Genomic DNA, 26,761 nt, shown 5'->3' with positions numbered 1-26,761 from the left:
ATCCCATCTACCCCACCCCCTTGATGCAGCAATGCCACTGGAGCAAGTGCTGCATCCTGTTGAGTGGGCAATCCCAGAGATCTTCTCTAGGTAAAGAAACATTTGTTCCCTTGCCCAGAGGTAAGCCTTCACTGCTCCACTGGGTGTACTCGAACCCGCAGCAGCAATTTAGCTAGGGCAAGTCCAAGTGGACTCAGAAGGTGGATACCAGCAGCTCCACTGCTGCCAATACTGACCTCAATCCACCCCACTCTGATGTTCGCCCTGTTCTGCCCACCCTTGCTTCCCTTCCATCTCTCCCCACACTGACTTACCAGTGCCAGAGGTCATTGCAAGACTGCTGGTGAGTGGCTACAGCCAACAGCTGTCTGTGGTGGCAATCCAGCTCTGAAAAATGGCATGTCACCTTTTGCAATAGTCCTAAAGGTCCTTGAGCTGCCAGGATGTTAGTGAAGCTTGCTCCCTAGTAACTGTGCATAAGATCACAGTCCACGTATTTATTAGGAAATTTAAAAGATCTACTCAGAATTAATTATCATAATAATCATTTTTATAGAACCATTTGAACTTGGGAGTTCCAGATGTATAGCTAAGTCTCTTGGGCACTACGCTATTTCAGTTCTCAGTGCTGACTGCAGTAAATATTATTACAGCAAAAAAACTGGAAATCTGATGTACTACCAGATATGATGACTAGTTATGGTTAATCAATTGGTTCAATTGTGAAAGATTCAGCTGGTTCATTGTTTTTAATCATTAAAAATTAGCCACTTGAGATCTTCTTTGAAACTGTAATGGTGGGGCAGAAATTTCCTATTAAATTTGTAATATTCTTATGCATAATTACTCAGATGTAAACCCATAAATCCCTGGGATTTAGTCCCAACTAAGTGGGCATCAGATGTAACCTTAGATGTTGCAGGGAAAATGTAAATTATTTTAGCAATTTTGAGAAAATAATGACTCCTTGTATTGAATAATGGAGTGTTAGATAAAATGATTCACATACAACTATATTTTATCATTGTTCTAATTAAATACTTGTCTTTTAAAAGTTAATAATGTATAATTAAAATAGTACTTCCTTTTAAAACATTTCAGGAAAGATTTAACATGAAAGAAGACTTCATTATCATTATCCCAGCTAACTTTTTTTTACAAATCATTTGAAGAATAAATGCTTAATTAACATATTAATGATCAAAGCAAGTAGGCTTATTGTTATTCTTCTCAATAGTTAAGGTAACAAAGAAACAGAGGATGAAAGAGGCTTTCAAATGCTTCTTAGCTTGATTTTTCAATGTTCAGGGACTCTTGTTTATAAAGAATGAGGATCTTAATAATACTCTTTTAGTTTAAGTTCTCTAGACTGTCTCTTCCCATGATGCACTAGTTACAACACTGAGGGCCCAATCCTATCCAATTTTCCAGTGTCAGTGGCTATGGTTGGCAACCTTCAGTCTCGAAAGACTATGGTATAAGCCTATAGAACCTCGTATTCCCTGGCGGTCTCCCATCCAAGTATTAACCAGGCCTGACCCTGCTTAGCTTCTGAGATCAGATGAGATCAGGCATGTGCAGGGAGGTCAGTGCAACCACACCAATGGGGCATGCACTGCAACCTGTGGAGGAGGGACAGTCACAAAGGCCTCCTCCTTGGGGCTGCATGACAGCAGCACTGGTGCTAGACAATTGGACAGGATTGGGCTCTGAGAATCCTAAAACTATTGTCTCACACCAAAACTTTGACAAACCCACAACCGGCAGTGGGTAACCCTACACAAATCCCTTTTCATTAAAGACAAAAAATTATTTCCAATTAGACTATGAAGGTGCTACAAATGCACATATGATCATCCCTAATCAAGAGACTTTCTAATTTAGGTATGTAATCTAATATGAAAAATGGGAATTTCATACCATAAATTCCTGTTCTGCTGACTTCCCATAAAACAGCAAAGTACGTGTTGGCCTGTATAATTGGAACAACTGAGGCAAAATGTAAGATGGATGCATCACAGACCAATCCCAGTTCACCTATAAAACCTTGGCTCCAGGGACGGTCCATCAGTCCAAGCAATTCAACACTCAAAGTAATGGTAGCAGAAGCAGGAGATTTGCCTTTGTACTTGAATGAGAAACCATACTGATTTTGCCATGGAGCTGTCCAGGCCAGGAAATAACCAAAAAGTTGTCCTCAGCAACATCAGGCAGCAATCGCGTAGTTTTATATTCGGCTCTGCTGCTCCACCCCTTCCTGACAGCAGGGCTGTAAACTGAAACATGTTTATGCTTGCCATTGCCTCCTAGGTAGAAAGATAGGAGAAGAAGCCTCAGGCTGCCCAACAGGCACTGTGTATCCAGTTCCGGGCTTTGGTACAGTTCCCTCAACATTCCTGCTCCTGCAGTCCTGGAAGGGACAGTGAAGGGTTCTGGAGTTAGGGGAGGGGGTCTAGTCGTCGGCAATAGGTCCCTTAAATTTGTGGCCTCACTTATGGGGTGGCAGTAACTCCCCTCAGTCCCATTCTGTGCTGGGGCCATCACTGGTATCTTGTTCCTCCTCCTATGAGGTCTCATCTGATTTAGGGTCTGACCTCATGTGGGTCCTGACAACAGCCAATACTTGCTTGAGAACAACAGACTGCTTTCTGTTTTGACTAATGCTGTTCTATAGTTTATTTGAGAAAATATACAGTACGGTGCATGCCAGATCTATCCATCTGATATCAGAGGCTTTTTTCTATTTGCTATGGGAAAAGTCATTTAAAAAATCCCAACTCCCTGTTGGCAGTATTTCAAATAAAAAGAGATGTTGCTAAGTCACTACATTCCCACTGCATATATTGATAGCGATACCTAGAAATGTTAACCATGCCAGCTTTGCTGTCTTTCGGGAGTCTGCTTTAGTGAGCATCCACCGGAACAACTGGCAATTAACTACACTTTGTGCTGTATCTCAGGTACTACCAGCTACAAAATTTTAGCATTCACTGCTTCTCACAGCCAAGGGAGCTGACCATAAAAGCTACAATTCATTAGGCTTTCTACTCTCCAGAGACCACAACTTCCTAAAGCATTACAGACTGACAAATACTGACAAACACAGAGAGAAAATAGCTCTTTAACATCTGGGCAGATTCAGGAATCGGAGTGCTTCTGCTTGATACTCACGTCTCATTGCAACAGTTGCAAATGTATACCCACAAATTCACCTCAAAATTCTTCTCTGCACATTTCAATGTTCAGTATTCTCAGAATAGTTTGATATTTGCCATATAGTCATCCAAAAGTTGCTATCAAAATTGGATGTCCCAACTGTATTTCATTTTCATATTTGGCATTAGCTGATAATTAGCAAACAGGAGATGCTGTAAGGACAGCCATTTCCAAAATGCGCAGCCTGATCACATGCATGTCCAATCGAGCTTTCTGGCAAGCAAGCATGCATACAATCACAGCTCTGACTACACTATGTCCTTTTAGCCTACAGCTTGCCACATTTCTGCTACTATAGGGCTTAACAACTGTTGTCCACAGAGCAACCACATCTGTACACTGATAACAACAGAAAGTCCATCCAATCTAGCTCAGGCAGATGCCTCTGGAGAACCCAGAAGCTGGGTATGAAAGCAACAGCCCTTTTCACTTCTCCACAGTAACAGCATTCAGACATACATGGCTTCTAAATGTGGAAGTTTCATTTAGCTATCCTTTCTAATAGACTTGGATAAACCTATCCTGCCTGGATCTAACTCTTTTATTTTTTTTTTTTTAAGGAGGATTAAAATCAGTGGTAGTGAATTCCTAAATCATCTAAATCAGTGGCCATGAATTCCAGAAGTTAGTTATGCATTGTGTGAAGTACTTTCTCTTGCCTGTCCTGAATATTGGTTTCACTGAATGACTCCACGTTCTGGTGTGAACCATTTTTCCCAAATTGTATATTATTTTATATACTTCTATCATGTTACCTTCTTAAGCTGACCACCTACCCAAAAACTAAAAAGCTTCATAGAGAAGACTGAAGATTCATTTCATATAGCATTCATGCTGAACTGCCCCTTCCATTGGAGAGAACAAGATGAATATTTAATCTAGGCATGAGCCTTTAAAATAACAATTTTTTTTGTGTGGGGGACAAGTGTGGGGGACAAGAGGATGAGGAAAGAGAAGCAAGTCTACAAAACTGTCAATGTGGAATAATCTCAGGAAGAAGAAGGGTCAGTTGAGAAGGCTGACAGGTGTTTTTATTATTCATATGCCAGAAGAATAAATATTTTAGTTGAGGAAGATGCACCAGGTCTTCAAACGGGGGAAATATGGAGACAAGAGATGGAGACAGAATACCGTTACTTCAGAGAACTGAAAGTAGGATGAAAGAGGTATCGCTGCCTGCGAGGTGAACCATCGCAGTGCTCTTGCAAACAGGTTTTGCAGATTTGAGTAGTGCTTTAATAGGCAAACCCTATTCTGACTGAGGTGACAGAGGAATGTGAGTCTTCCAATTGTCTTTTTAAGCCCTAATTATATAAACTTACACTAGGTTTGGACGGTCAAACAGTTCTGGGACCCAAACTCTCTTTAGCTTGCATAGAAATAGTTCCTGTGATCTGTTTAATTTGTGATCTGCTTAATCATCTTTCTGATTGTTTTGCTTTAGAGAGTATCTATTTAACTTCTTTCTTAAATGAAAAGTTTGCTGCTGCCTTTGAATATACCTTCAAAGACAAAATTATAAGGGTCAAAGTAGCATCTTGAAAGAATTCTCGTTAACTCCGACAAAGACAAATACATTTTTCAGGCAATTCCCTAGCTCCATACACCAGCTCTACATAACTGCCCTTAATGATAAATGACAGTCATCAATGGAGAATGGAGATTTTTCTCTCCAATCTCCTCCCCACATTTGCCATATTTTCTTCCTGTAATTCATCAGTCGCAAAAATATGAAGCTACAACTTCTAATTACTGGGTTTCTTTTAGATACATGACAAAATACCTTACATGCACACAGCTTTATCTCTGAAGGGTGGCTGTTAATTATACATAAATTCAATCACTATTTTTTAATAAATTGCACTTCTCAAAACTTTTGGGAATTCATCAGAATATAAACAAATGTCAAATGCTTTGTGGCTGCAGAACTAGTTTCTGTATTTCATGTAAAGTCCCCGTGATTACTGCAAATGCAAAAGAAATTACCCAAACATTCATTGTAAAGAACCCACTCTCTTATCTTGAAACAAGCACTTTAATCCTTCATACCCAAAGAAACCCTTTACCAATTCCCTACTACTATTTCTCTATCACCAGTTGCGCCCTCTCCAAAACAGCCCCCCAAATAGTACTGCCAACTTTGATATGAATACATAAAGCTCCCTTATACAGTACTGAGTCAGACCATTACCCTAAATAGCCCAGAATTGAAAACTCTCGGTATAAGTCTTTCTCATCACTTGCTACTTGATTGCCAGGTATGATCCTTGGACCTTCCACACGCAATGTATGAACGTTGGTTAAAGGCAGATGTGTGTCAGGCATTTGCTGGTTTCTTTTCTGGTAATTGGCAACTCTACCCCAAATCCCCAGAACATGAGCAGTATTCTACACATACTGCTCTACACATAAAGCGAGTCTAATGCATCAGCCAGCAACTACCCATTTATGGGCTACTGACCAAGTATCTGGTCCGTCAAGCAAGGGCCACCAATGCACCACACATACTGCTGTTTATGCCAGCATTGATCTGTTCTAAGGAAAGGGGATAAGGGATGGGAATTGAAGCAATGACATGGGAAACAGGCATTTCCCCTATAACAAAAATATAGGGGAAATGCCAGTTTCTCATTTCTGGATTATCTAGAAATACTAGACTAGCAGATAAAAATCCCTGAGATCACTCAACTGAGCTGTCATTAAAAAGCTCTTGCCATAAGATGATCATGGACCTTAGAATTTAGATTCTAAGACTGAAATCCTACACACACTTTCCTGGGAGTAAGCCCAGTTGGACACAATGGAATCTACTTCTGATAGACATGCATAAGATTGTCTAAATTAAACTTGTACAACTTGTGACTTACAACCCAAATGGAGCCCACTATTCCTTTACTGTGACCTGCCAGATGAGGTGCAATCCTTCTATTTCTGCAAGCCAAGGTAGGCAGGAAAAGCAGGTTTATCAACTCCCTGCCATTTTACACAGCTAGCAGATTATATTCAGGCTGAAGTGCAAGCCTATTTTAAGCACTCATGCAGGCTTGGCCGTGATCCACCAAACTCTGAGACCACAGAGCAATGGATACTGTGATGTCAGAATAGCTGAATTAATGGTAGCCAAGGGGAGATGTGACATCAAAGGACCTAACAGAGGCCAGGTAGCCAAATAACTTACCCAAGTAATACAGGCCCATCAGAGTAGAACAGACAGGTTATGGTATCAAGAGAAACAGATCAGAAGCACAGAAGGAATTACAAAAGTGATCATTTATTTACAAATTCTTATGTTTAATAAGGAACATAAACCTGCTTAAATTCAAGAAAGAGGAGTGCAAGATCATCAGGAAAAAAAATTGACATTACAAATAGGCCCTAAGGCATGCTTCCAAAACCTAGCCCTTAGATTCTGTCTTAAGGTGATGATGGCCCTTTACAATCCAGGTAATTTTATACCGCTATATTATAAACTAAGCTGCCTCAGAGGCTAACTTGCTTTTTCATGTGTGGATGGCAAAGAGTGGGTGGGTTCTAGTTACCATTTTTATGTGTTGGTTCTCTGCTATAAGCTTGAGTGAACTCCAAGTCTACAGCCGCTGGAATATGTGATGTCTTCTCTGTGCTTGGTAGGAGTTTCAAAAACACCTTTGGGAAGGGGGGGAAATCAGATATAAAATTCTCTTTAATATGGCAGAAATTCTGCACACAGTTACACAAGGATAGTCTTTACACAGTCTCTACCAATTTCAACGTGGGGATAATCACTGTTGCTATGAATATTTAAGGGCCATTCTCAAGATAGCTATTTTCTGTTTCACTCCTTTAGAAAGGGAAAAAATGAGCATTTGCATGCAACAATGTATGTCTGGATATTTCATTAAGATTTCCGTCCATTCTTCTATCACCTTTTAACAAAGGGTGGGGTATTATTTCTGAAAGATCTCAGCAGTGGTTTACAATCCCATTTTAAAGCTGTGTTCTCACAAGGAAATCTAATGTTGGCCATAACAGTGAGCGCATGCCAGGATGGCGTAGTGGTTTGGGGATTAGACCTAGAAGATCCAGGTTCAAATAAAGCTACCTGGATGACCTTGGGCCAGTTACTATCACCTACCTCACAGGGTTGTTGTGAAGACAAAAGGAATAGAGGAACTTATACCACCCTGAGCTCCTTGGAAGAAGGGTGGTATAAAAATGTGAAAAATAAGCAAATTTGAAACTGTGGACAAGGAAGAACTGAGCAAGTTCTCCTCTGTTACTAAAACAATATGAAGAAAGAGTAGACTGGCTGACCATCTTTTTGCCATACTGCTAATGGTATAGCACAGATTTCCCCCTTAGCAATCTTAGGGGGAAATTATGAGTTGGATGCAGCCAAAGATCTGGGGACCAGTCTGTTAGAATTATTGGCTAGGAAGAAGGAAAGAGTTTTTTAAAAAATTGTCTTTCAGGAGGTCACTTTCTACAGGTTGGAAAATCATAGCATATGATCCCCACTATTTGGGGGAAAACATAAAATGAAGTGCTTGCCAACCCTTCCTTTCACTGAATGATATACAAGGGACCTGCAGGAAAGCAAGCACTCTCATCCTTGTCATCCTGTAGTTTTGCTGCTGAGAGCAGTTTCCTGTTGGAGAGCAAGGAAATCAATACAGAAACAGCAGCTCCTGCAAAGTCTAGTAAAGAGCCTGCACTATCAACAAAAATATTATCTCACCCCCTATTGAAAAATAGTGGTGTATTATTTTATTGTCCATCTGAGAATCAAAAAAACTGTGATCAAGAAATGGTCTTCAGCAGAATAGTGGTGGTTCATTATCTGGAGAATGGTAGCATAGAAAACCCTAGCAAGGAGGAGGGGGAAAATTGATACGTCTTACTTAGGATGAGTCCAATTCAAAGAAAATAACTCATTTCTGTTATAACGGCTTCTTCAATACCATTTTTACCCATCAACTCAAAGGGGACTTTTTCTAGGGTTGTAAACATTTGGCTGCACTTAGTGGTATAATGACCATCCTTCCTGACTGCTGCCATAGGAACCAAAAGATGGAACCTTTACCAATTTATACTGAACTTAAGGCTCACTGAAAGCCTTAGCATGTTTATCTTTACCAATTTATTTGCCAAGCAAGGTCCAGGATTTCAGGGATCCCAGGAAAGTTCTACAGCAGCACATCCCATCTGCTCCAACAACACTTGTGCCCAGCACAAGCACAAGTGTCCAGCACTTATGCTTCCATTAATTTGTCTAACCATTTAAAAAGCTGTCTGAACTAGTGGCCCTCATCACGTCTCCGGGCAGCTAATTTTAGACATTATAAACTAGTTTTGGGATGTATTACAAACAAGGAAGGCAGTTGGCAGTTTGATTTTATTCTTTAACACACAAATGTTGTATTCAGAAAGCATCTTGTAGCTTTCATAGAGTTTGTAATGACTTGTATCCTCCAAAGTTCAAGAGGACTGGAGGTTAGTGTTTCTGCCCTTGCTCACTTCTGTATTTTATTATGTCTATTTTGTGAGTTGTTAGAGCACACACACATTGTGTAATGTAGAGAAAATACAACATGTGCTTTGAAGGGGGGCGGGGGGGAAATTCACAGCTGAGATCTCAGCCAGATCCTTGCAGTATATTGCTGCAGAAGAAAAAAAAGCTGCAAAATTTACTCCAGGTATATGTAGCCTGGAAGGCATTTGCAGTCGGTGACCCAGTTTAGCATGCAACTTTGAGCAAGGGACAGTGATTCCTATAAATACTTTCCTAGGAATAGGTCCTACTGAACACAATGAGACTTACTTCTGTGTACACATGCACTGCAAGGCCACATGCAGAATATAACCTGCTATTTTACATGCTGGTGAGGCTTATTTTGAGTTATGATAACCCAGAACACCACAGTGGCCAGGCTGTATACCAACATCATTATCTGTGAATTTTGGATTTCGGAGTTTTGCCCTAATGGAATTGGCTGCAGTAATTTTTTTTTTTTAAACACTCCTGATAAACTGTGTCATGAGCGTGGGAGAAGCAGAGTGCAACTGGAACCCACTGCAAGTCCCCCAGTAACCTGGCACTGATTGGGTGAGGGAGCTATCGTGTCTTTCACTCAGGCAACAAAATATCTTGGACTGGCCCTGCCCCTTCCATTTTGGGAAAAGTGTCATGTCTGTCATGCACAGTAACGTCTGTGTGTGGCATACCACTGAATTCAATACTGTACAAAGGATATCAGATTCCTCAAATGCTGGAAGCATCCAAAAACAAGGGTATTTTTTAAAAGTGTTTCTTAGAACTTGAAAGATTACTGGGTATGAATTCATACAATGGCATACACTGATGTATATAGAAAAAGAGCACAAAAGGTTTAAACCAGTGGTTCTTATCTCTCTGGGAGAGTTTGAGAGCCACTAAGTCTTTGCTGCAGGCAGTGGGGGCAGGGGGGAAGGCAGAGACGCAATGCTTAGCATTGTGCCTCTGATCTGGGCACAGGGGCGTGCTGCCACTCACCCCTGCCTCCAGCAGCCTCCTGGGGCTTGGGAGAGCCTGGCGCCAGCTAGCAGGGCTCCCCACACAGCGCAGAGCCCTCCAGATAATGAAACAGGAAGTGGTCGCGATTGTCTTCTGGAGGGCTCTGCGCTTCGTGGGGAGCCCTGCTGAGGCTGGCGCCAGGTTCCCCCAAGCCCCAGGAGGCTGCTGCAGGCAGGGGTGAGTGGCAGTGTGCCCCTGCGTCCAGATCAGAGGCACAATGCTGAGCATCACGTCTCTGCCTTCCCCCGCCCCTCCCCTTAAGGGAGAACTACCCAGGGCTCTCAGGTTGGAGCGTCGCAACGCCCCAGTCTGAAAACCACTGGTTTAAACAATATATATTCTACTAATGCATTACACAACAAAAAAATCATCTTCAAAATATCTTCCTCAAAATAATGCACAGAGATCATCAGGAAAGAGTAATTGATTTAAAAAAAATCAAGTCCACTGCTAAATATTGTAAGGAAACAAACTACCTCTTCCAACGTAGTATCAGAAATACCATAGCCAGTCACAGGCAGATGTTGAAGGTTTTCATCCAAAGTCTGGAAAAGGACTTTAAAAGAGGCCTCATCAGCCTCTCTCGGGATCATATAGGTCAACTCGTTCCCACTGCTCTCCTTCAGAAATGCCTGCGGAATGCAGGCCTGTACCAGAGATGTGACACAAAGGGTATCTCTGGGATCTTCAACTGCAAATGTAGAGGGCTGTACAGAGAGGAAAAGAACAGCACATATGTATTTTTTTTGATGATGGTTGGCAACCTTCAGTCTCAAAAGACTATGGTATAAGCCTACAGCACCTGGTATTCCCATGCGGTCTCCCATCCAAGTACTAACCAGGCCTGACCTTGCTTAGCTTCCAAGATCAGACGAGATTGGGCATGTGCAGGGCTGATAGACAGGAAAGAAAAGGTGGAACTACAGGTGAAGCCTTTTTATCCACGGATTTTATATTCAACATTGTTCTCCCGGACCTGCATTGAGCCAGGCTTGGTCCAATCTGAACCCGCCGAATGGAGAGTTTTCTGAAGTCTGCAGAGGCCGCAGGCATCTGCCCACAGCCTCTGCAGGTTTCAGAATGGCCAAAAAAAGTCATTTGCCATTTCCAGATGTTTTTATGCCTTATAAGGCATTCTGAGGCCCAGGGAAACTTCTGGAGGGGAAACCAGAAGTAGCATTTTTATGCCTTATAAGGCCTGGGGAAGGCCCTGGAGGGGAAACCGAAAGTAGGTGGCTTGTTTTTTGCCTTTTCCACCATTCTGAAAGCTGCAGAGGCTGCGGGAGACACACGCAGCCTCTGTGGGCTTCAGAAAATCCTCCAGAGGTGACCGGAGCACAGATTGGAGTGTTTAAAGGGGCAGAAACCACGGATGTCATTATCTGCAGGGGATCCAAGAAAAGATCCCTCACTGATACAGAGGCCCCACCTATAGAAATATTATATGCAATACTGCAAACAAACAAACCAAGGTCTAGTGTTAAGTTATAAGCAGAGTTGTGTATAAGATCAACTAAAACATCAATGCTTTGCAAATTTTGTGCCATGGAAAGCTATGACAAACATAAGAGCCTTCCCAGTTCTACAGAACTCCTATTCTGCAGAACTCCTTAACTTGTTCTGTGCAGTTGTCCCTCTCCTTGCCAGTATCCTGCTAAAGGAGGTTTGAAGACTTGGCCCTTTACACACATGTTCCCTATTTCTTCATTTGTTATTTCTCCTCTTGTGTCTGTTGTACAAAGCAGGCAGGGAAAGAAGCAGACTTGTTAGCTGACTTGTGCACTCTGCTGGTAGGATCGCTCCACCCACTTTGCTCCCCTCCCTCTGCACCTTTCACGTCAAAGTGTGATGTATATGCAAATATTCCAAAATCTGGGGGGAGGGGGGAATCCAAAATACAAAACACTGCTGGTTCCAGGCATTGTGGTTAAGGGATATTCAACCTGTCTATAGGAATAAAATGATATTCCTCCTTCAGAATTCAATATGAGCCAAAACCGTCCAAGGAAACTGGCTACCAGTGTTGTACTTAGAGATCAACAACAACAACAACAGTATTTATATACCGCTTTTCAACAAAAGTTCACAAAGCGGTTTACAGAGAAAATCAAATATCTAATGGCTCCCTGTCCCAAAAGGGCTCACAATCTAAAAAGATGCAACACCAGCAGACAGCCACTAGAAAAGATACTGCTGGGGTGAGGTGGGCCAGTTACTCTCCCCCTGCTAAATAAAAGAGGAGCACCCACTTGAAAAAGTGCCTCTTAACCAGTTAGCAGGGTTAACTCTTACCAGATCAGACTTGTCTCACCTACATCTTACTTTCTCCTGACAGAGATTTCAAACAACCAGATCAACTGGGTCACCCTCATAAATGCAATCAAATATATTCAGCAGCCATGGAATACTTGATTCAAGCTAACTACCACACTGCACTACTACATTATCTGCCTAGCACCACAAGACCATACTAATATAAGATCCTTGGCATGAAAAAAAAATCAGCAGGTGTTTGAGTAGTACTGGCAAATAGCTGAACAGGGCAGGGTTTAGTATGAGACTCAGATCCTGGAAGACTGGTCAAATTCCTAGTAAGAACAATTCATGTTTGACAGCTGACTATAGTGTTGCACCCTTTGTTCATCTCACCTTTTTTGTGAATGTTAGGCTGTGTCCTTGACCATATTTTTCCTTCAGGTAAGAAGGAGAACCGCTGCATCTCAGCTGCCCGTGCTGCAGGATGGCAATGCGGTCACTCAGAACTTCTGCTTCATCAAGATGATGAGTGGTGAGGATCAGAGTGCGACCTACATGAGGAAGAACAATCCATTCTTCAAAAAACTATAAACGTGCAAGTAAAACTGAAATTTCACTATACCATAAAACTGAGGCTGCAATCCTATTCATACTTTCCTGGGAGCAAGTCTCATTGAACACAATGAGACTTACTTCTAAGTAGACATGCATAGGATTGGGCTGTAAGAGCTCTTAGCACCAGTCCACCGCTGGCACTGAGTGTCACAAACGTGCCATAAGGTGGGGCGGCAAAGAAGTAGGTGGGGGCATGGGGGACAGGGAATAGGCATTCTGGGGGGGGGAAGAAGGCAGGGAGGGGGCGTGCTGGGGGAGGGAGCAAGATGAGAGGGAGGTAGGACAGGAGCAGCTCTGCTCCTCTGCGTTCAGAACCTCCCTGTCGGGCCACCAGCCCTACAGAGGCTCTGATTCTGCACCAGCTCAAGGGCTGCTGCAGAATTGAATAGCCCCGTTGCAGGGCTGCCTGACTCACCTGGGGGAAGGGGACGAAAGTCCTCTTCCCCCGAGGAGCCACCAGCGGCTGCCCCGTTGCGCGTAGGATGCCATGGCAGCCATTTTGGCACCACGGCAGTTCTGGTGCAACGGGCAGCTCAGGATTGGGCTGTAAGGCTACAATCCTGTCCACACCTACCTGGGAGTAAGTCCCACTGACCATAACAGGACTTATTTCTGAGCATAGGATTGGGCTCTAAAGCCATATTCCGATCCCTAAATATTCCATGGTGGAGATGCCAACAATTTTTAATTATATTTGAGCATGCATATATTTCTTAACAAAATGAAGAGGCTGGTAACTGGGCAGATGAAATTTGCCTTTTTCCTGAAGTTCAAATATAAGATTAATGATTGGATTCAGTGAATGTACAGAGAAACAGCAACCAAAACAATTTTTTTCTTTCAGTGCTGAACTTAACCCTAAATACCTCATAAGGGATGTGAGAAAGAGAGGAAGAAGCAACAAAAACCCATTACCACATGGATTGCTAGTTATAAATCTGTGCTTGCTCTTTATCCAGCTTGGCTTTTATTTACAGAAACTCCTTTCAGTGATGGATTGAAGATCTTGAAAGCTTCCTCAGAGACACACGTCTCCACACAAGGAGGAAAGAATTCCTTTAGAATTTAGTAGAACTTTCTCCCAGGAAGGCATACACAGGATTGCAGCCTTAGTTCATCAAAAGCTTGAAAAAAGAGGAACGTCTATTACCTATGCTTCAACTGGCATGAATTCCTATGAGGGACACATAGGAAAATCAGATAACCATAATTCAGAAAATTTAATTTGTCACTATAGTTTGTACTTCTTACATAGGAACTACGTAAATAACTGAAACACTGCCACTATTTCCTCTGCCTTTTCCAACCTGTTCTAAATAGACAGTATATTGTAAACAGATGGAAACAGTGTACTGCCCAGTTCTTGATAGGGTTGCACTTCCCCTGAACAGGAAAAGTGCAAGAGGTCCATATGCACTGGTTGCCAGTTTGTTTCCAAAATCAAAGTGCTAGTTATTGCTTTAAAACCATAAACTAGAGGCCAAATTAGTTGAGACTGTCTTCTCTCACATGAATCTGCCTGTCCTGTGAGATTCTTTAGGGAGGTTCTCTTGTCAGTTCCACCGCTGTCAGAAGTCCAGCAAGTATCTGCTCATGAGACACCCTTGTCGGTGCTGGCCCCTGTGCTGGGAAACCCTGGTGTAATGGTTGTTGTTGTAGGCTGCCTTGAATCCCAGATGAGAAGGGTAGGATATACACGCTTAAAATAAATGAACATACTCCTGCCTGTACAGGCAGCTTTGATTTTGCATGGGGTTGCTTTACATGTTTTTATAATAATTGCTTGTTCCATTAATACCAGAATCTAATTTACACTGGAAAATTTTTGAAATAACATGGTCAACCTTCCTATGTGCTCTTGTACCATGTGCGCCACATGTATGATGGCATTCACATAGCTGCAGCTTACCCCCTTCTCAGTTCCTTCTCACAGCATCATTGCTTTTTAGTCATCGACATCTATAGTCTCTGCCACTACATCTTCAGCAAACAGAAGTTGTTAGTCATCCGTTTAAGTGTTATATAACTTAGGGCCAAATCCTATCCAACTTCCAGGACTGGTGCTGCCACAATGCAGCCCCAAGGTAAGGGGAAAAAAGTTCCCTTATCTTGAAGAGGTCTCTGTGACTGTCCCTCCACTACAGGATGCAGTGCATGCCCCATTGGCATGGCTGCACTGGCATTGGGAAATTGGATAGGACTGGGCCCTTAAACAGCACTATTTACATATGTTCCAATGGTAAAAATGATTTTAATTTATACACGTTTGGGATACCCACTGATTTTTGAGAATGTAATCCCCGCATAAAATAAGAGGTGCCTGTATTTTATTTGAACACACACACACACACACACACACACACAAGGCAATTTTCAGTAAATGAACTTCAAACCAAAACTGCCCTGCTGGATCTGACCACCATCTAGTATAGTATTGTGTCTCCAATAGTGGAAAGCTGCATGTAATGGGAAGCTCATATGTAACAGCCATGTCCCACTGTTAACTCCTAGCAGCTGGAAAACAGAGGTACTCTGCCTCTAATCACAGAGAGGCTGTTTGGATGGTCTTTTAATGGGTTAAGAAACTACTGCTTCAAAAGTCTACCTTCTGTACTCAGTTGTTGATTTTGGCATTTGAAAGTTTAATGAGTTTTTGTGAGTCATAAGTATACTTGAATAATAAAAAATATATGCAATTACACATAAAAAGGTGTAATCCTCACAAAGGTGACAAACAATGTCATGAAATTAGAAATTCAATGAATAATGTATATTGAAGATGACTGAGCTGCAAGCAATTCATAAGTATCACAGAAAGCATTCACTAGATTACTTTTTCCCCCTAAAGAAGAACAGTTTAGATATTAGTTGTAAATCATAAAAGTTCCTTTTGCAATTTTTTTCTTTCTTCTGGCTTTACAAAGTGTTGGGTTTTGCTTTTTCAGAGGTCTTGTTCCTACACGTTTAACAACAGCCTGACTTGCAACTACTTACTGTTCAGATGATGAATTACTAAGGTTGCCAACTGATTAGAGAGAAAAAATGTCCAGACTTCTCTTACCTCTTTAATAACAGCTTGATCTGCAAAAAACAGCAGGTAAAGCTTTTCATGTCATGGAGATAAACATTATCACCTGTTACTGTCAGCAGTCAAAATGCTGAAATGTTGAAAGCAAAGCTACAATATAGTGGCCAGTTCTACATAGAACACCTGTCTCTATATCTCCATGCTAGGAAAACATTTGCCTGCTTAATCTCAGCAACCCCAGCTGCTGTTAAATGTACACCAGATAGGGCAGTAAAAGTTTGTGAATCATACAAAGGATTCAAGGTAATGATTTCACCCTGATTTTCACAGTTGCAAAGTATTTGGGGAAGCTGTGTTAAATTTGATTCATCCTGTTAAATTTGATTCATCCTGTTTGAGCTATTGTGATATTTCCAACCTAGACATCCAAAAAGGTTAAGTGAGCAGATACAAAGGAGAACAGAGATCATGTACCTTTGATATTGTATAGAAAAGAAAATTTCAGCCAATACAACACTAGCAATCCTCCACAGCAAGCTGTGCCTATGGAAATTTCATCTTGTATATCAAGATATGAGTCCTGCCCTCTTTGAATTCCAGTTATGCAAACATCAAAGGATATATTGGAAGCAGTGATGGTAACACTGTGTAGTAGTTTATGGGTGGGAGGAACTTGTTCATATTTATAAAACAATGAGTGGGGTCTCATTTTAACATTAAAAAGATGCATGGTGGAAATTAAATCTGCCCCCTGCACCATCTTCTCATAGTCTGGTGGTTCTCAAACTGTGGGTCTGGCACTCACCAGTGGGTCATGACTCAATTTTTGGTGGTTCATGAAACTGACAAGACAGATTAGGCTATGAACATCAAGGGTTAAATAAGCTGCTAGGGGGAGCACTGCTACCCAATCACCATTACAGCCACACACCTTGGCATTTATAAATCAGGCAACAGCCTCTAGGTCCTCTAAAAACTTTGAAAACCACTGTGACATAGTCCATCGCACCAAGCACTTCAACTCAGCCTGGCTCTCTTCTAGTTAGTACAAGGACCAGGCTGAAGAAAGTAGGAGTTTGGGTGATAGATGACAGGAATGTGTAGTGTGGGGGGGGGGGGTTTCAGATTCCCTCACCTCTGTATATATTTTTATTAAAGCTAGATCTATCTCTACTCCTCATATTATGTGTGAATACGACAGACATGTGAATGACAAACATGGTTACTGTAGTTGCATCTTAGTTTGACTTCAAGGTTCACTTGCTATTCCCTGTGATAACATTTCATTAGGGAACTTATGATTGCTACCGTTTGTTGATACAAAAGTCAAGGTAACTATGTGCCGACAGGCTCCCATAGGGGCCTATATGATTCCTTGAATCTATAAGATGGGAACATTGATCTGGAAGTATTAATTAATTAATTAATTAATTAATTAATTAATACTTCCAGATCAATGTTCCCATCTTATAGATTGTGAGCCCTTTTGGGACAGGGAGCCATTTAGTTATTTGATTTTTCTCTGTAAACCACTTTGTGAACTTTTAGTTGAAAAGCGGTATATAAATAGTTAATAATAATAAATAATTATTATTATTAACAGTATTTATATACCGCTTTTCAACTAAAAGTTCACAAAGCGGTTTACAGAGAAAAATCAAATAACTAAATGGCTCCCTGTTCCAAAAGGGCTCACAATCTAAAAGATGCAAATGAATACCAGCACACAGCAACTAGAACAGACAGTGCTGGGGTGAGATGGGCCAGTTACTCTCCCCCAGCTAAAAAAAGGAGCACCCACTTGAAAAAGTGCCTCTTACCCAATTAGCAGGGGTTATGGCAGTTATCCACTAACCCAAAAAGGAGAAAAGCAAAGTATGCCATGAAAGAACTATAAACATAATAAATGCTCACCAGTCAGCATACACTCTTCATTTCAAGAATGGAACTCAGCACTGAGCTCACCACCATCTCTTTCTTTCTCTATTCTGCCTTAGTGTGGTGGGAATGTGTACTGAGTACTATGTGTACTCAAATAATTATTTGAGCATATGAATTAATACGCCTCCAAATAGCCATCATTTCCTATTTGAAACCAGGAAGGCTTCCATCAAGGGCATGTGAGGCCTGGTTTTTGACATGGTCTCTGTGGTATGAGAACTACTTTACAGTCGCATTCTGGTATTACATAAAAACAGGAACCATGGAAACAGAGAATCCCAATAGAAGGAGGGAGGATTTCAGGAAGTTGATGGATAGACAGACCATGACTCGGAACATAAGATGATGCACATACCCTCCATCTTGTGGAAGCCCCAAGGACATTTCAGAGAGACAGAGTTAAAAAACCTCACAAACCTGGAGAAGGGGTTTCATGGGCTCCCATGTCTGGAGAAGGAACAGTGCTACCCAAATAATCATACCTGCCCTGTACTTCAGCAAAATATCCCAGATGTCACGACGTGAACAAGGATCTACACTGCTGGTGGGCTCATCCAGGACCACAGTCTTTGAGTTTCCAATAAAGGAAATTGCAATGGACAGCCTTCTCTTCATTCCTCCAGACAGGGCTCCAACACGTTTGTATTGATGCTGAAATAATCCTACATCATTCAGGGCTCTTAAGAAAGAATAAGAAAAGATCTGAAAATCTTTCATCAATTTGTGCAAAAAAGCATAGCAGCCATATGAATGATCTCACCCAGGAGCAAAATTTGTCAATTCTGGTATTATGAGAGTAACTGAGCAATTGGCTATGACAGAAACCATGGATTCACAGGAGCCAAAAGTATGCCATTTGCTTAGATTAGAAAAGAGAAGTCCTCAAATTTGTTTTGTGCCAAGCCCCTCTTCTGAGATTTAGGCCACTTAAAAACAAAACATTCCCAAACACAGCGTGCTTAAAGCATCATTTCATTTGCTTCTCTGAGAACCATCATCTTCCACAATAACTTGACTACAAGCTCTACCCCTCATTGTCATCATCCAATATTTTTAAAATGCTTACTTGGCACTGCACATGAATAAAAGATAAACAAGGTCCATCTTTCTTACAATCAAAGTTAAATCGTGAAACAAAAGGAAAGAAAATGTGGAGGAAAAAAAGAAACCTTTGCATTTGCTGGATGTAGCTAAGGCAGTGGTTCCCAAATTTTTTTTGACTGGCAGCTCCTTTGACCTACTTGGTCATTGGCTATGGCTCCCTGCTAGGGCTAAAATCCTATATATCGTATATGGTGGCTGGTTTTTCGCAAGGCTTCTGTGGCTCCCCTGGCTGGTATCCACAAGTCCCCAGGGAGTCACGGCTCACAGTTTGGGAACCACTGAGCTAAGGAATAGATAGAATTGAGACAATAGAAAGACTTGGAAATAGAGAAGAACTTAAAATGGTTGAATAACATCAGGTAGCAAATGCAAGAAAAGAAGGGACATTTTAAATAATGTCTTAATAGAAGAAGGCAAGGAGACCAGATTGATTAAAAAAAAAAAATACAGTAGTTCTATGTATAGCAACAGCAGGAAAGGCAAGAAAATGAGTGAGAGCATGACAGGTCAACAGTTTAATGAGCAAATGAGTGAGTAAGGGAGAGATGAGGAGGAGCCCAGAGGGAGAGTCACTTGCACAGGCTGATATGCAGTTCTGAGGAAAGAGAAAACATCAGCCATTTTCTTCAAACTACTTCTAACCTAAAATTTTGCTCACCTCTCTCAGTCTCTCTGACACACACCCACATACACCCCAAGAACTCTGCAGGAGGCCTATAGCAGCCTCTGAGGTTGCTGGCAATAACTCTATGTCAAAGGACTCACTCTGTTCCCTGAACTCCTTTGACCCTTTTAAAAATTGCCTGGCTGCGATGCCTCTGCACCTCTGCCTGCTGCTACCCCTTCTGAGTTCCATGCCTGGACTGCTCCAACAACCCTCATCAACAACTCCACCTCACAACCAGCCAGCCAGCATATCTGGTACTGTCACTTCTGCATACCATTGGTTATATACGCATGAAATCCAGCTCGATCCTGGATGTGAAAGTGGGTAATTGATGCTGAAGTTGGAAAGCCTACTCAATGCAGCCATATATTTTTAAGCAACAACAACAGGCCCCTAAATTTTCCCATTGAGACACTCATAAATCATGGCTTCTAATCGGGAGAGAAACTTGGGGGAGGAGATGACACCCAGCATTGCACTACAAGTTGAGTCTCAGTATCCACAATGATTCCGTTCCCAGAACCCACATGGATACAAAAAATTGTGTTAAAGGAAATGCATTTTAAAAAATAATGTCTCTTTGCTCAGCTATTTAAAAACAGCCTTGCTTACCTCTGTCATGCAGGACAGAGGCATCAGGCAGACAATCAGCCTCTCTGCAGATGTTTAGAAAGGCTTTGCAGCAGCAGCCCCTCCTTTCACCCAAGGGCAGCAGGTGGAAAGAATGCAAAGAGGAGGTGATCATCACTTGCATTCTTTCACATGCTTGGGGGAAGGGAAGGGAGCAAAGCTGTTCTAAGCGCCTGGAGAGAGAATGATTAATGGATTGTCTGCTGCTGCCCTCTGCTGCATTAACGAAGCTATTGTTAAACACTTTTTTCCTTTAATTTAAAGGACCCTTCTCATCACATTGAGATGAAACTTTGAGTGAAAAATCTGTGGATAATTAGGTCACACCTATATTTTTCAACAAGATTTATAACCATCACCAACCTGTTGACTTGCTGATGTAACTGCATTTTTGTCCAGAAAGGGGCCTTTACAGATCCATAAAGCAGCAGATGTTCTTGAACAGTCAAAGTCTCAAATAGGACATCATATTGAGGACATACTCCCATCTCTGTCCGAACGGCAGCGAGGTCTGTCTCCATGTGCTTCCCATTGATAATGATGCTACCAGAGCTAGGTGGGTATAGGCCAGTCAACATGGATCTGAAATAAAGTTGGAGTGAAAAGAAACAGGGATTGCTTCACTACAAGATGGCTACACAGGATGAAGCTCTGTAGGAGAGTTCTGCATACCTCGGCAGGAGGAAACTGCAGTTCTTGACTTAACCCCAAAAGGCCCAATCCAAAGAAATTCCTCAAACTTGGGGACAAGTTACAAAAATGACTAGGGGCCCAATCCTATCCGACTTTCCAGTGCCAATGCAGCCACAATGCAACCCTGAGGTAAGGGAACAAACATTCCCTAACCCGTCCCCCAATGCAGGATGCATTGTGTGCTCCATTAGCCTGCTTGCAGTGCAATCAAGCCTGCATCAGTGCTATAAAGTTTGATAGGGTTGGGTCCTACGACAATTGAAATACCTGAAAAGTTGCCTCAACCCCAGCTTTTGCTGTTAACTACTATGCAGTCTTGACCCATCCAAAGGATGTGGATATAAGTCTCCAGCAGAGGTCAACTTGTGGCAGAACAAACTGTATATGTCCATGGACAGTCACAGTATTTAAAGGGTGAGATCAAGGCTTTCTTTTTCATTAGGCACTCACATTCCTGTAGCCAGTAGTAATGTTAATCAAGCAGAATAAATCTAGTATCCAGCTCATTCTTATTAGTAATTTATGCACCTTGGGAGATGCAGAATCAAGGAGAGAAAAAGAAGAGAATTTTTAATATTTCAGCAATACAAAAATCAGAAAAGATATTAACTTTTTAATGAAACTACTTTTTAAAAAATATGGTTGAGGGGGATTTTCACTTTTGTTATATCTGCTCACTTTTCCCATCATCATATCCCCCAGGTGCAGTCTGTGCGCCTGAAACAAAGTTACTTGTTCAACATAGCTGTGTATGAGGAAGCAAGAAAAAGAAGCTTCCAAGAAAAGGAAAAGGGATTTTCTCTGCATATTTTTCAAGGCAATTTTCTCCAAAATGGCTGCCTGCCAAGTTGCTTCTGAAATAGTTTTACTCATGTGGTAGTAAGTCATGCAATAAGTTTATCACTTCTGTTTCCCTTCCACTCTCATACAACAGCATAAAAAAGAATATCACTGATTACTGAAATTTAAGAACTGTATCTAAACAACAAGATAGTTGATCCATGAAAGCAGTTTCCAGAGAGCCAATTCACAGAGCCCGAGCCAGCAGCACAGAGAGCCAATTCACATTACAATCCCTGGAGAATGTGGGGCCACTGAGGTGGTAAATCTGCCTCTGGGCTACGTGACTTCTGATGGAGGTTCACGTGATAAAACCTGTGACATATAACATACCCCAAATCTCTTTACAATATACTTAGAAAGCTAGCATGTCAAGGAAAGCAAGCTTGAGAAAGGGAACAGGGAAAGAAGCTTTCTCTGAACTCTCCCCTACTCTTCCATTGGGAGAGAATAGTTTGTTGGGAGAGAATAGGGAGAGGAGTCTTCAGCTCTATGAGCTTATAACCTTACAATCTGAACTGGTTCAACTCAGATACAGTTTACCATTGCTAGTTTACCATTGCTAGAAGTAACTTTCTGTACAGGAGATTTATTTTCATCGCAAGGCATTTTTTAAAACGGTATCCCATGGACTCTGTGGTGACACACACGATCTTTACACAACTCGCGTTACAATCCTTTGCACATATTCCTGAGAAGTTTGTTGTTGGCAACCTTCAGTCTCGAAAGACTATGGTATCACGCTCTGAATGGTGGTTATGGTGTGGCTGAAAAGGCCGATTCGGGAGTGACAATCCCTTCCACACTGGGAACAAGTGCAGTCTGTCCCTGGTCTGTCTCCCTGGCTATGGGCCTTCCTTCTTTACCTCTTAGCCTCAGACTGTTGGCAAAGTGTCTCTTCAAACTGGGAAAGGCCATGCTGCACAGCCTGCCTCCAAGCAGAACGCTCAGAGGCCAAGGTTTCCCATCTGTTGAGGTTCGTTCCTAAGGCTTTCAGATCCCTCTTGCAGATATCCTTGTAGCGCAGCTGTGTTCTACCCATAGGGTGCTTTCCCTGCACAAGTTCTGCATAGAGGAGATCCTTTGGGATCTGACCATCACCCATTCTCACGACATGACCAAGCCAATGCAGGCATCTCTGTTTCAGAAGTGTATACATGCTGGGGATTCCAGCTCGTTCCAGGACTGTGTTGTTTGGAACTTTGTCCTGCCAGGAGGATGCATCGGAGGCAGCACATGTGGAAAGCTTTCAGTTTCTTCTCCTGTTGTGAGCAAAGAGTCCATGACTCGCTGCAGTACAGAAGTGTACTCAAGACACAAGCTCAGTAGACCTGGATCTTGGTATGTTCTGTCAGCTTCTTGTTGGACCAGACTCTCTTTATGAGTCTGGAAAATGTGGTAGCTGCTTTACCAATGCGTTTGTTTAGCTCGGTATCGAAAGAGTGTCGGAGATCATTGAGCCAAGGTACACAAAGGTACACAAGGTACACAAAGTCATGGACAACCTCCAGCTCATGTGAAGAGATTGCAATGCAGGGAGGTGAGTCCACATCCTGAATCATGACCTGTCTTTCTTCAGGCTGATTGTCATTCCAAAGACTTGGCAGGCCTTGCTAAAACAGCTCATGAGCTGCTGGAGATCTTTGGCAGAGTGGGCAGTGACAGCTGCATCGTCCGCAAAGAGGAAGTCACACAGACATTTCAGCTGGACTTTGGACTTTGCTCTCAGTCTGGAGAGGTTGAAGAGCTTTCTGTCTGATCTGGTCCAGAGAGAGATGCCTTCTGTTGCAGTTCCAAAGGCCTGCTTCAGCAGGACAGCAAAGAAAATCCCAAAGAAGGTCGGCATGAGAACACAGCCCTGCTTCACTCCGCTTCCTAAGAATAAGCCCCACTGAATCCACTAGGATTTACTTCCCCCCCAAATATGCATTCAATAGGACTGCTTATGTATGTCTTACCCTACAAACTCATGGTTGGAAATGGAGAAGAATCAGTGTTAATTGCCTCAAGGAAATCAGAGTTCAAAATCACCCCATCTTCCCCAAAGAAGGATGGAATACCAATGTGATAAACAAATCTAGACGGAGAGATTTTTCTGACAACATACAAAGTGCACAATGATGCTGTACAGTATCTCATCATTAAACAAGCAACGTACATCACTGTTGTCTTTCCAGCTCCATTTGTACCCAAGAGAGCCGTGATTTGACCTTTGTAGAAAGTGAGACTGAGATCTTTAACAGCAATCTTGTTGCTCTCACTGTGTGCCTTGGTAAGCGACATCAACACAACTCCTTCCGAGCTTGCTTCTTTGCTATGCCTTTTGTGTTCTTTTGGACAGGAACCTGCAACAGTAATATATAACAATTCAGACAGAATAAAATCAGGCAGTAACACATCTTACGACCAAAATATGAACTGTAAAGTGCTATCTAAAAAAAGTTTAGATTAGAGTATAATACTTCATTGTGACTGGAGACATACATATGTTTAGTCTATTATTTATTTTTCACATTTTTATACCGCCCTTCCTCCAAAGAGCTCAGCTGCTCCCCTCCTTTTGTCCTCACAACAACCCTGTGAGGTAGGTGAGGCTGAGAGAAAGTGACTAGCGCAAGGTCACCCAGGAAGCTTTGTGGCTGAGGGGGGATTCGAACCCAGATCTCCAGGACCAAGTCCACCTCCCAAACCACTACACCACCCTGGCTCTTGTTTATCAAATGTTTATACATGTTTATCAAATGAAAACTATAAAAATCACTGCAGTGAAAAAAAGAATGGGAAATAATAATACAGATTAAGGATTAGAATACTGAGGATTTCATGGTCAGATTTGTTTTTTTAGAGTTCTAGCGCTCTTTGTTTGGATAAAATGTGCGGTGCTCCAAAATTCTCAAAATCCAAAATAAGTTACATCTGCTCAAGAAAGTTTCCATGCTAGAAAAAAAATGTAAGATGTAGTCCCTCTGGGCAGAAAAAATGGGATGCCTGGGATTTCCTGCGCAGACATAATTCTTTTTATTGATTAGTGTTTTCACCCTCTCTTTTGGCAGCAAAGGAGCCCTCAAGGCAGTTACAAATTACAACAAGAAGAGTAGCATAAACAATAAGCAACATGTCATCTATAGCACACAAAATCAGTCCAAACACTGACCAAAAGGTGACAATGTGATTAAGAGAACATTCAGCTAAAACTTTCAAATGCTTCTTGAAATCAAAATGAAGTTGACCCCAGGAAGTCTTGGCTGCACCCATTTCCTGAAATGTTCTGAAGTGGGAATCATTTATATGATCTCAGCTGCATGGGAATTTTTCCAAACATAGCACCCATTCAGCTGGTGCAATGTTTAGATGACCCACAGCCCAATCCTGAGCTACCCAATCCTGAGCTACCTGGCACACGGGGCTGAAGTGGTGCCATAAATGGCTGCTGCTATATCCAGCGCACTCCAGGCAGCCGCCACTGCCTCCTCCTCGGGAGAAGGGAACCCTTTTCCCCTGGGTGAAGCGAGTAGCCCCACAATGGGGCTACACAATTCCATGTCGACCCAAAGGTCGGTATAGAATGAAAAGCCTCCGTGTCAGGTGGCCAGCCCAACACGGAGGTTCTGGAATCGGTGGGGCAAAACTCCACCGGTTCTGCCTCCCTCCCACCCCGCTCCCTCCCCCTGGCATGCCTTCTCCTCGCCCTCCCTCCGCCTCTCCCCAACCTCTCCACATGCAACCGCAAAGCGGTGGAACTCTGGAGATCCACTGGCGCTAGCCTCCTTTTTACATATACCTATAATTCTTCCTCTTCTAACTTGTCATGCAGAACTGAATAACCTACCACTTGTTAAATTAAATCATGCTTTTCTATTATACCAACATTTATCAAACTGTGGGTGGTGACCCACTGGTGGGTTGCAACCTGATTTTTGATGGTACACAGGTCCCATGACCAGGAAGCTGCAGCCTAAAGTGGCATGTGACCTGGAAGTTGCTTCCAGGTTATGCCGGTGTGTGACCTGTTACAGTGGCCATGCTTCTTCTCAGTCCAAAAATCATGTTGCAATCCACCAGTGACAACAAAAGTGCACTACAGCCACTGAGATGGATCATGCACCAGCACAACCCTGAAGTTAGTTTCGGGTCACATGGCATTTTAGGATGCAGCTTCTTTGTCTTGGAGGGCTCTGGATCCATCATGGACAATGCAGTGGGTTGCCAAAGTAAGTAGTTTAAGAAACCTGGCATTATACGATACCAAAAAAATGGACATTATTTCCTTTTGCCATAGGAAGTATTTATAAATATTATAACTAAAACTAATAAATTGCACGCTATGCCCTTCACGCACCCAAAGCAAGTGCAGCCTTTAGAGGAATTGTACTCTTGCCAATATGTCAGAACTAAAGGAAAAACGATATGAGAGAAGATGAACCTAATAAACATGCACCCCCAATAAACACACACCCCATTACCATGCACCCCCCAATAAACTAAAAGGCAGAGTCATGAAGTTAAACTGTGCCATTTTATTTCTTATTTACAACATGCAGCAGAGTAACCAAACTCAACTGCCCCAAAATGTGCAGGGATCTAAACTTGGGGGAAACTGCCCTAGTCATATATCTCTCCCTGTAGGGTTAAGCATACATCTGACTTGAGGCTACACTGACTGGACTGAGCATGCCTGTCATAGCCAACCCCAAAGGGTTGAGGCAGCTGCAATGGAACTTTTCCATAGGCCAAGCCCAGTGGATAATTCCCAGCTCCAACCAGGGGCTTGTCAACAGCCTCCTTGAGCCAGTCAAGCATCTTTACAGCAGTTCTTACTCAACCTCTGGCCTTGCCAACCTCAAAACGGACCCACTGATGACTCCTCCTACCTACCTCCCCGCCACACACTACCTGCCAAATTGACCTTAACAGTGAAAACCTACCACACAACACCCAACTACAGTCTGGGGCAGGTAAAAAAAAAAAAAAAACTTACAGCTCTTGGCCAATCAAGCTGGCAGCAAAGGAAGCCTCTTGCTCTGATGTGCCTGATCGTCCTGCAACCCACACAATTTGGGGCTGCGGCGAGGTGAAGGTGCCAGTGTGAGAAACATGTGCTAACAGTCTTGTTTAGGGAAGTTATATTCTTTTGAACCAGAGTCTGAATCTGCAAGTGAGGCTGTAATATATAACATGTAGATTTTTTCCATCCAGAGAGTAGACCTCCAGAGGCTTTTGAAGTTTCTTTGCACAGGTA

The 26,761-nt window shown here is 42.3% G+C and overlaps 1 protein-coding gene and 1 pseudogene across 1 annotated transcript in view; both read right to left on the bottom strand.

Moving 5' to 3' along the window:
- The window catches only part of ABCA13 (ATP binding cassette subfamily A member 13), a 256,616-nt gene that overhangs the window by 118,764 nt on the left and 111,091 nt on the right, over window positions 1-26,761 (bottom strand). The window contains exons 30-36 of the mRNA XM_066629193.1: window positions 26,374-26,383; window positions 23,681-23,852; window positions 20,353-20,571; window positions 18,071-18,267; window positions 12,398-12,555; window positions 10,225-10,455; window positions 6,756-6,861 (exon numbers count right to left, since the gene is read on the bottom strand). Of these exons, the coding sequence (XP_066485290.1) occupies window positions 6,756-6,861; window positions 10,225-10,455; window positions 12,398-12,555; window positions 18,071-18,267; window positions 20,353-20,571; window positions 23,681-23,852; window positions 26,374-26,383 (1,093 nt within the window). The remainder of the gene's footprint in view (window positions 1-6,755; window positions 6,862-10,224; window positions 10,456-12,397; window positions 12,556-18,070; window positions 18,268-20,352; window positions 20,572-23,680; window positions 23,853-26,373; window positions 26,384-26,761) is intronic.
- Window positions 10,539-10,657, bottom strand: LOC136654449 (5S ribosomal RNA; annotated as a pseudogene).

Source organism: Tiliqua scincoides, chromosome 5 (assembly GCF_035046505.1).
Source record: "Tiliqua scincoides isolate rTilSci1 chromosome 5, rTilSci1.hap2, whole genome shotgun sequence".
Classification (NCBI taxonomy): domain Eukaryota; kingdom Metazoa; phylum Chordata; class Lepidosauria; order Squamata; family Scincidae; genus Tiliqua; species Tiliqua scincoides.
This window is presented reverse-complemented; position numbering and strand designations above follow the sequence as displayed.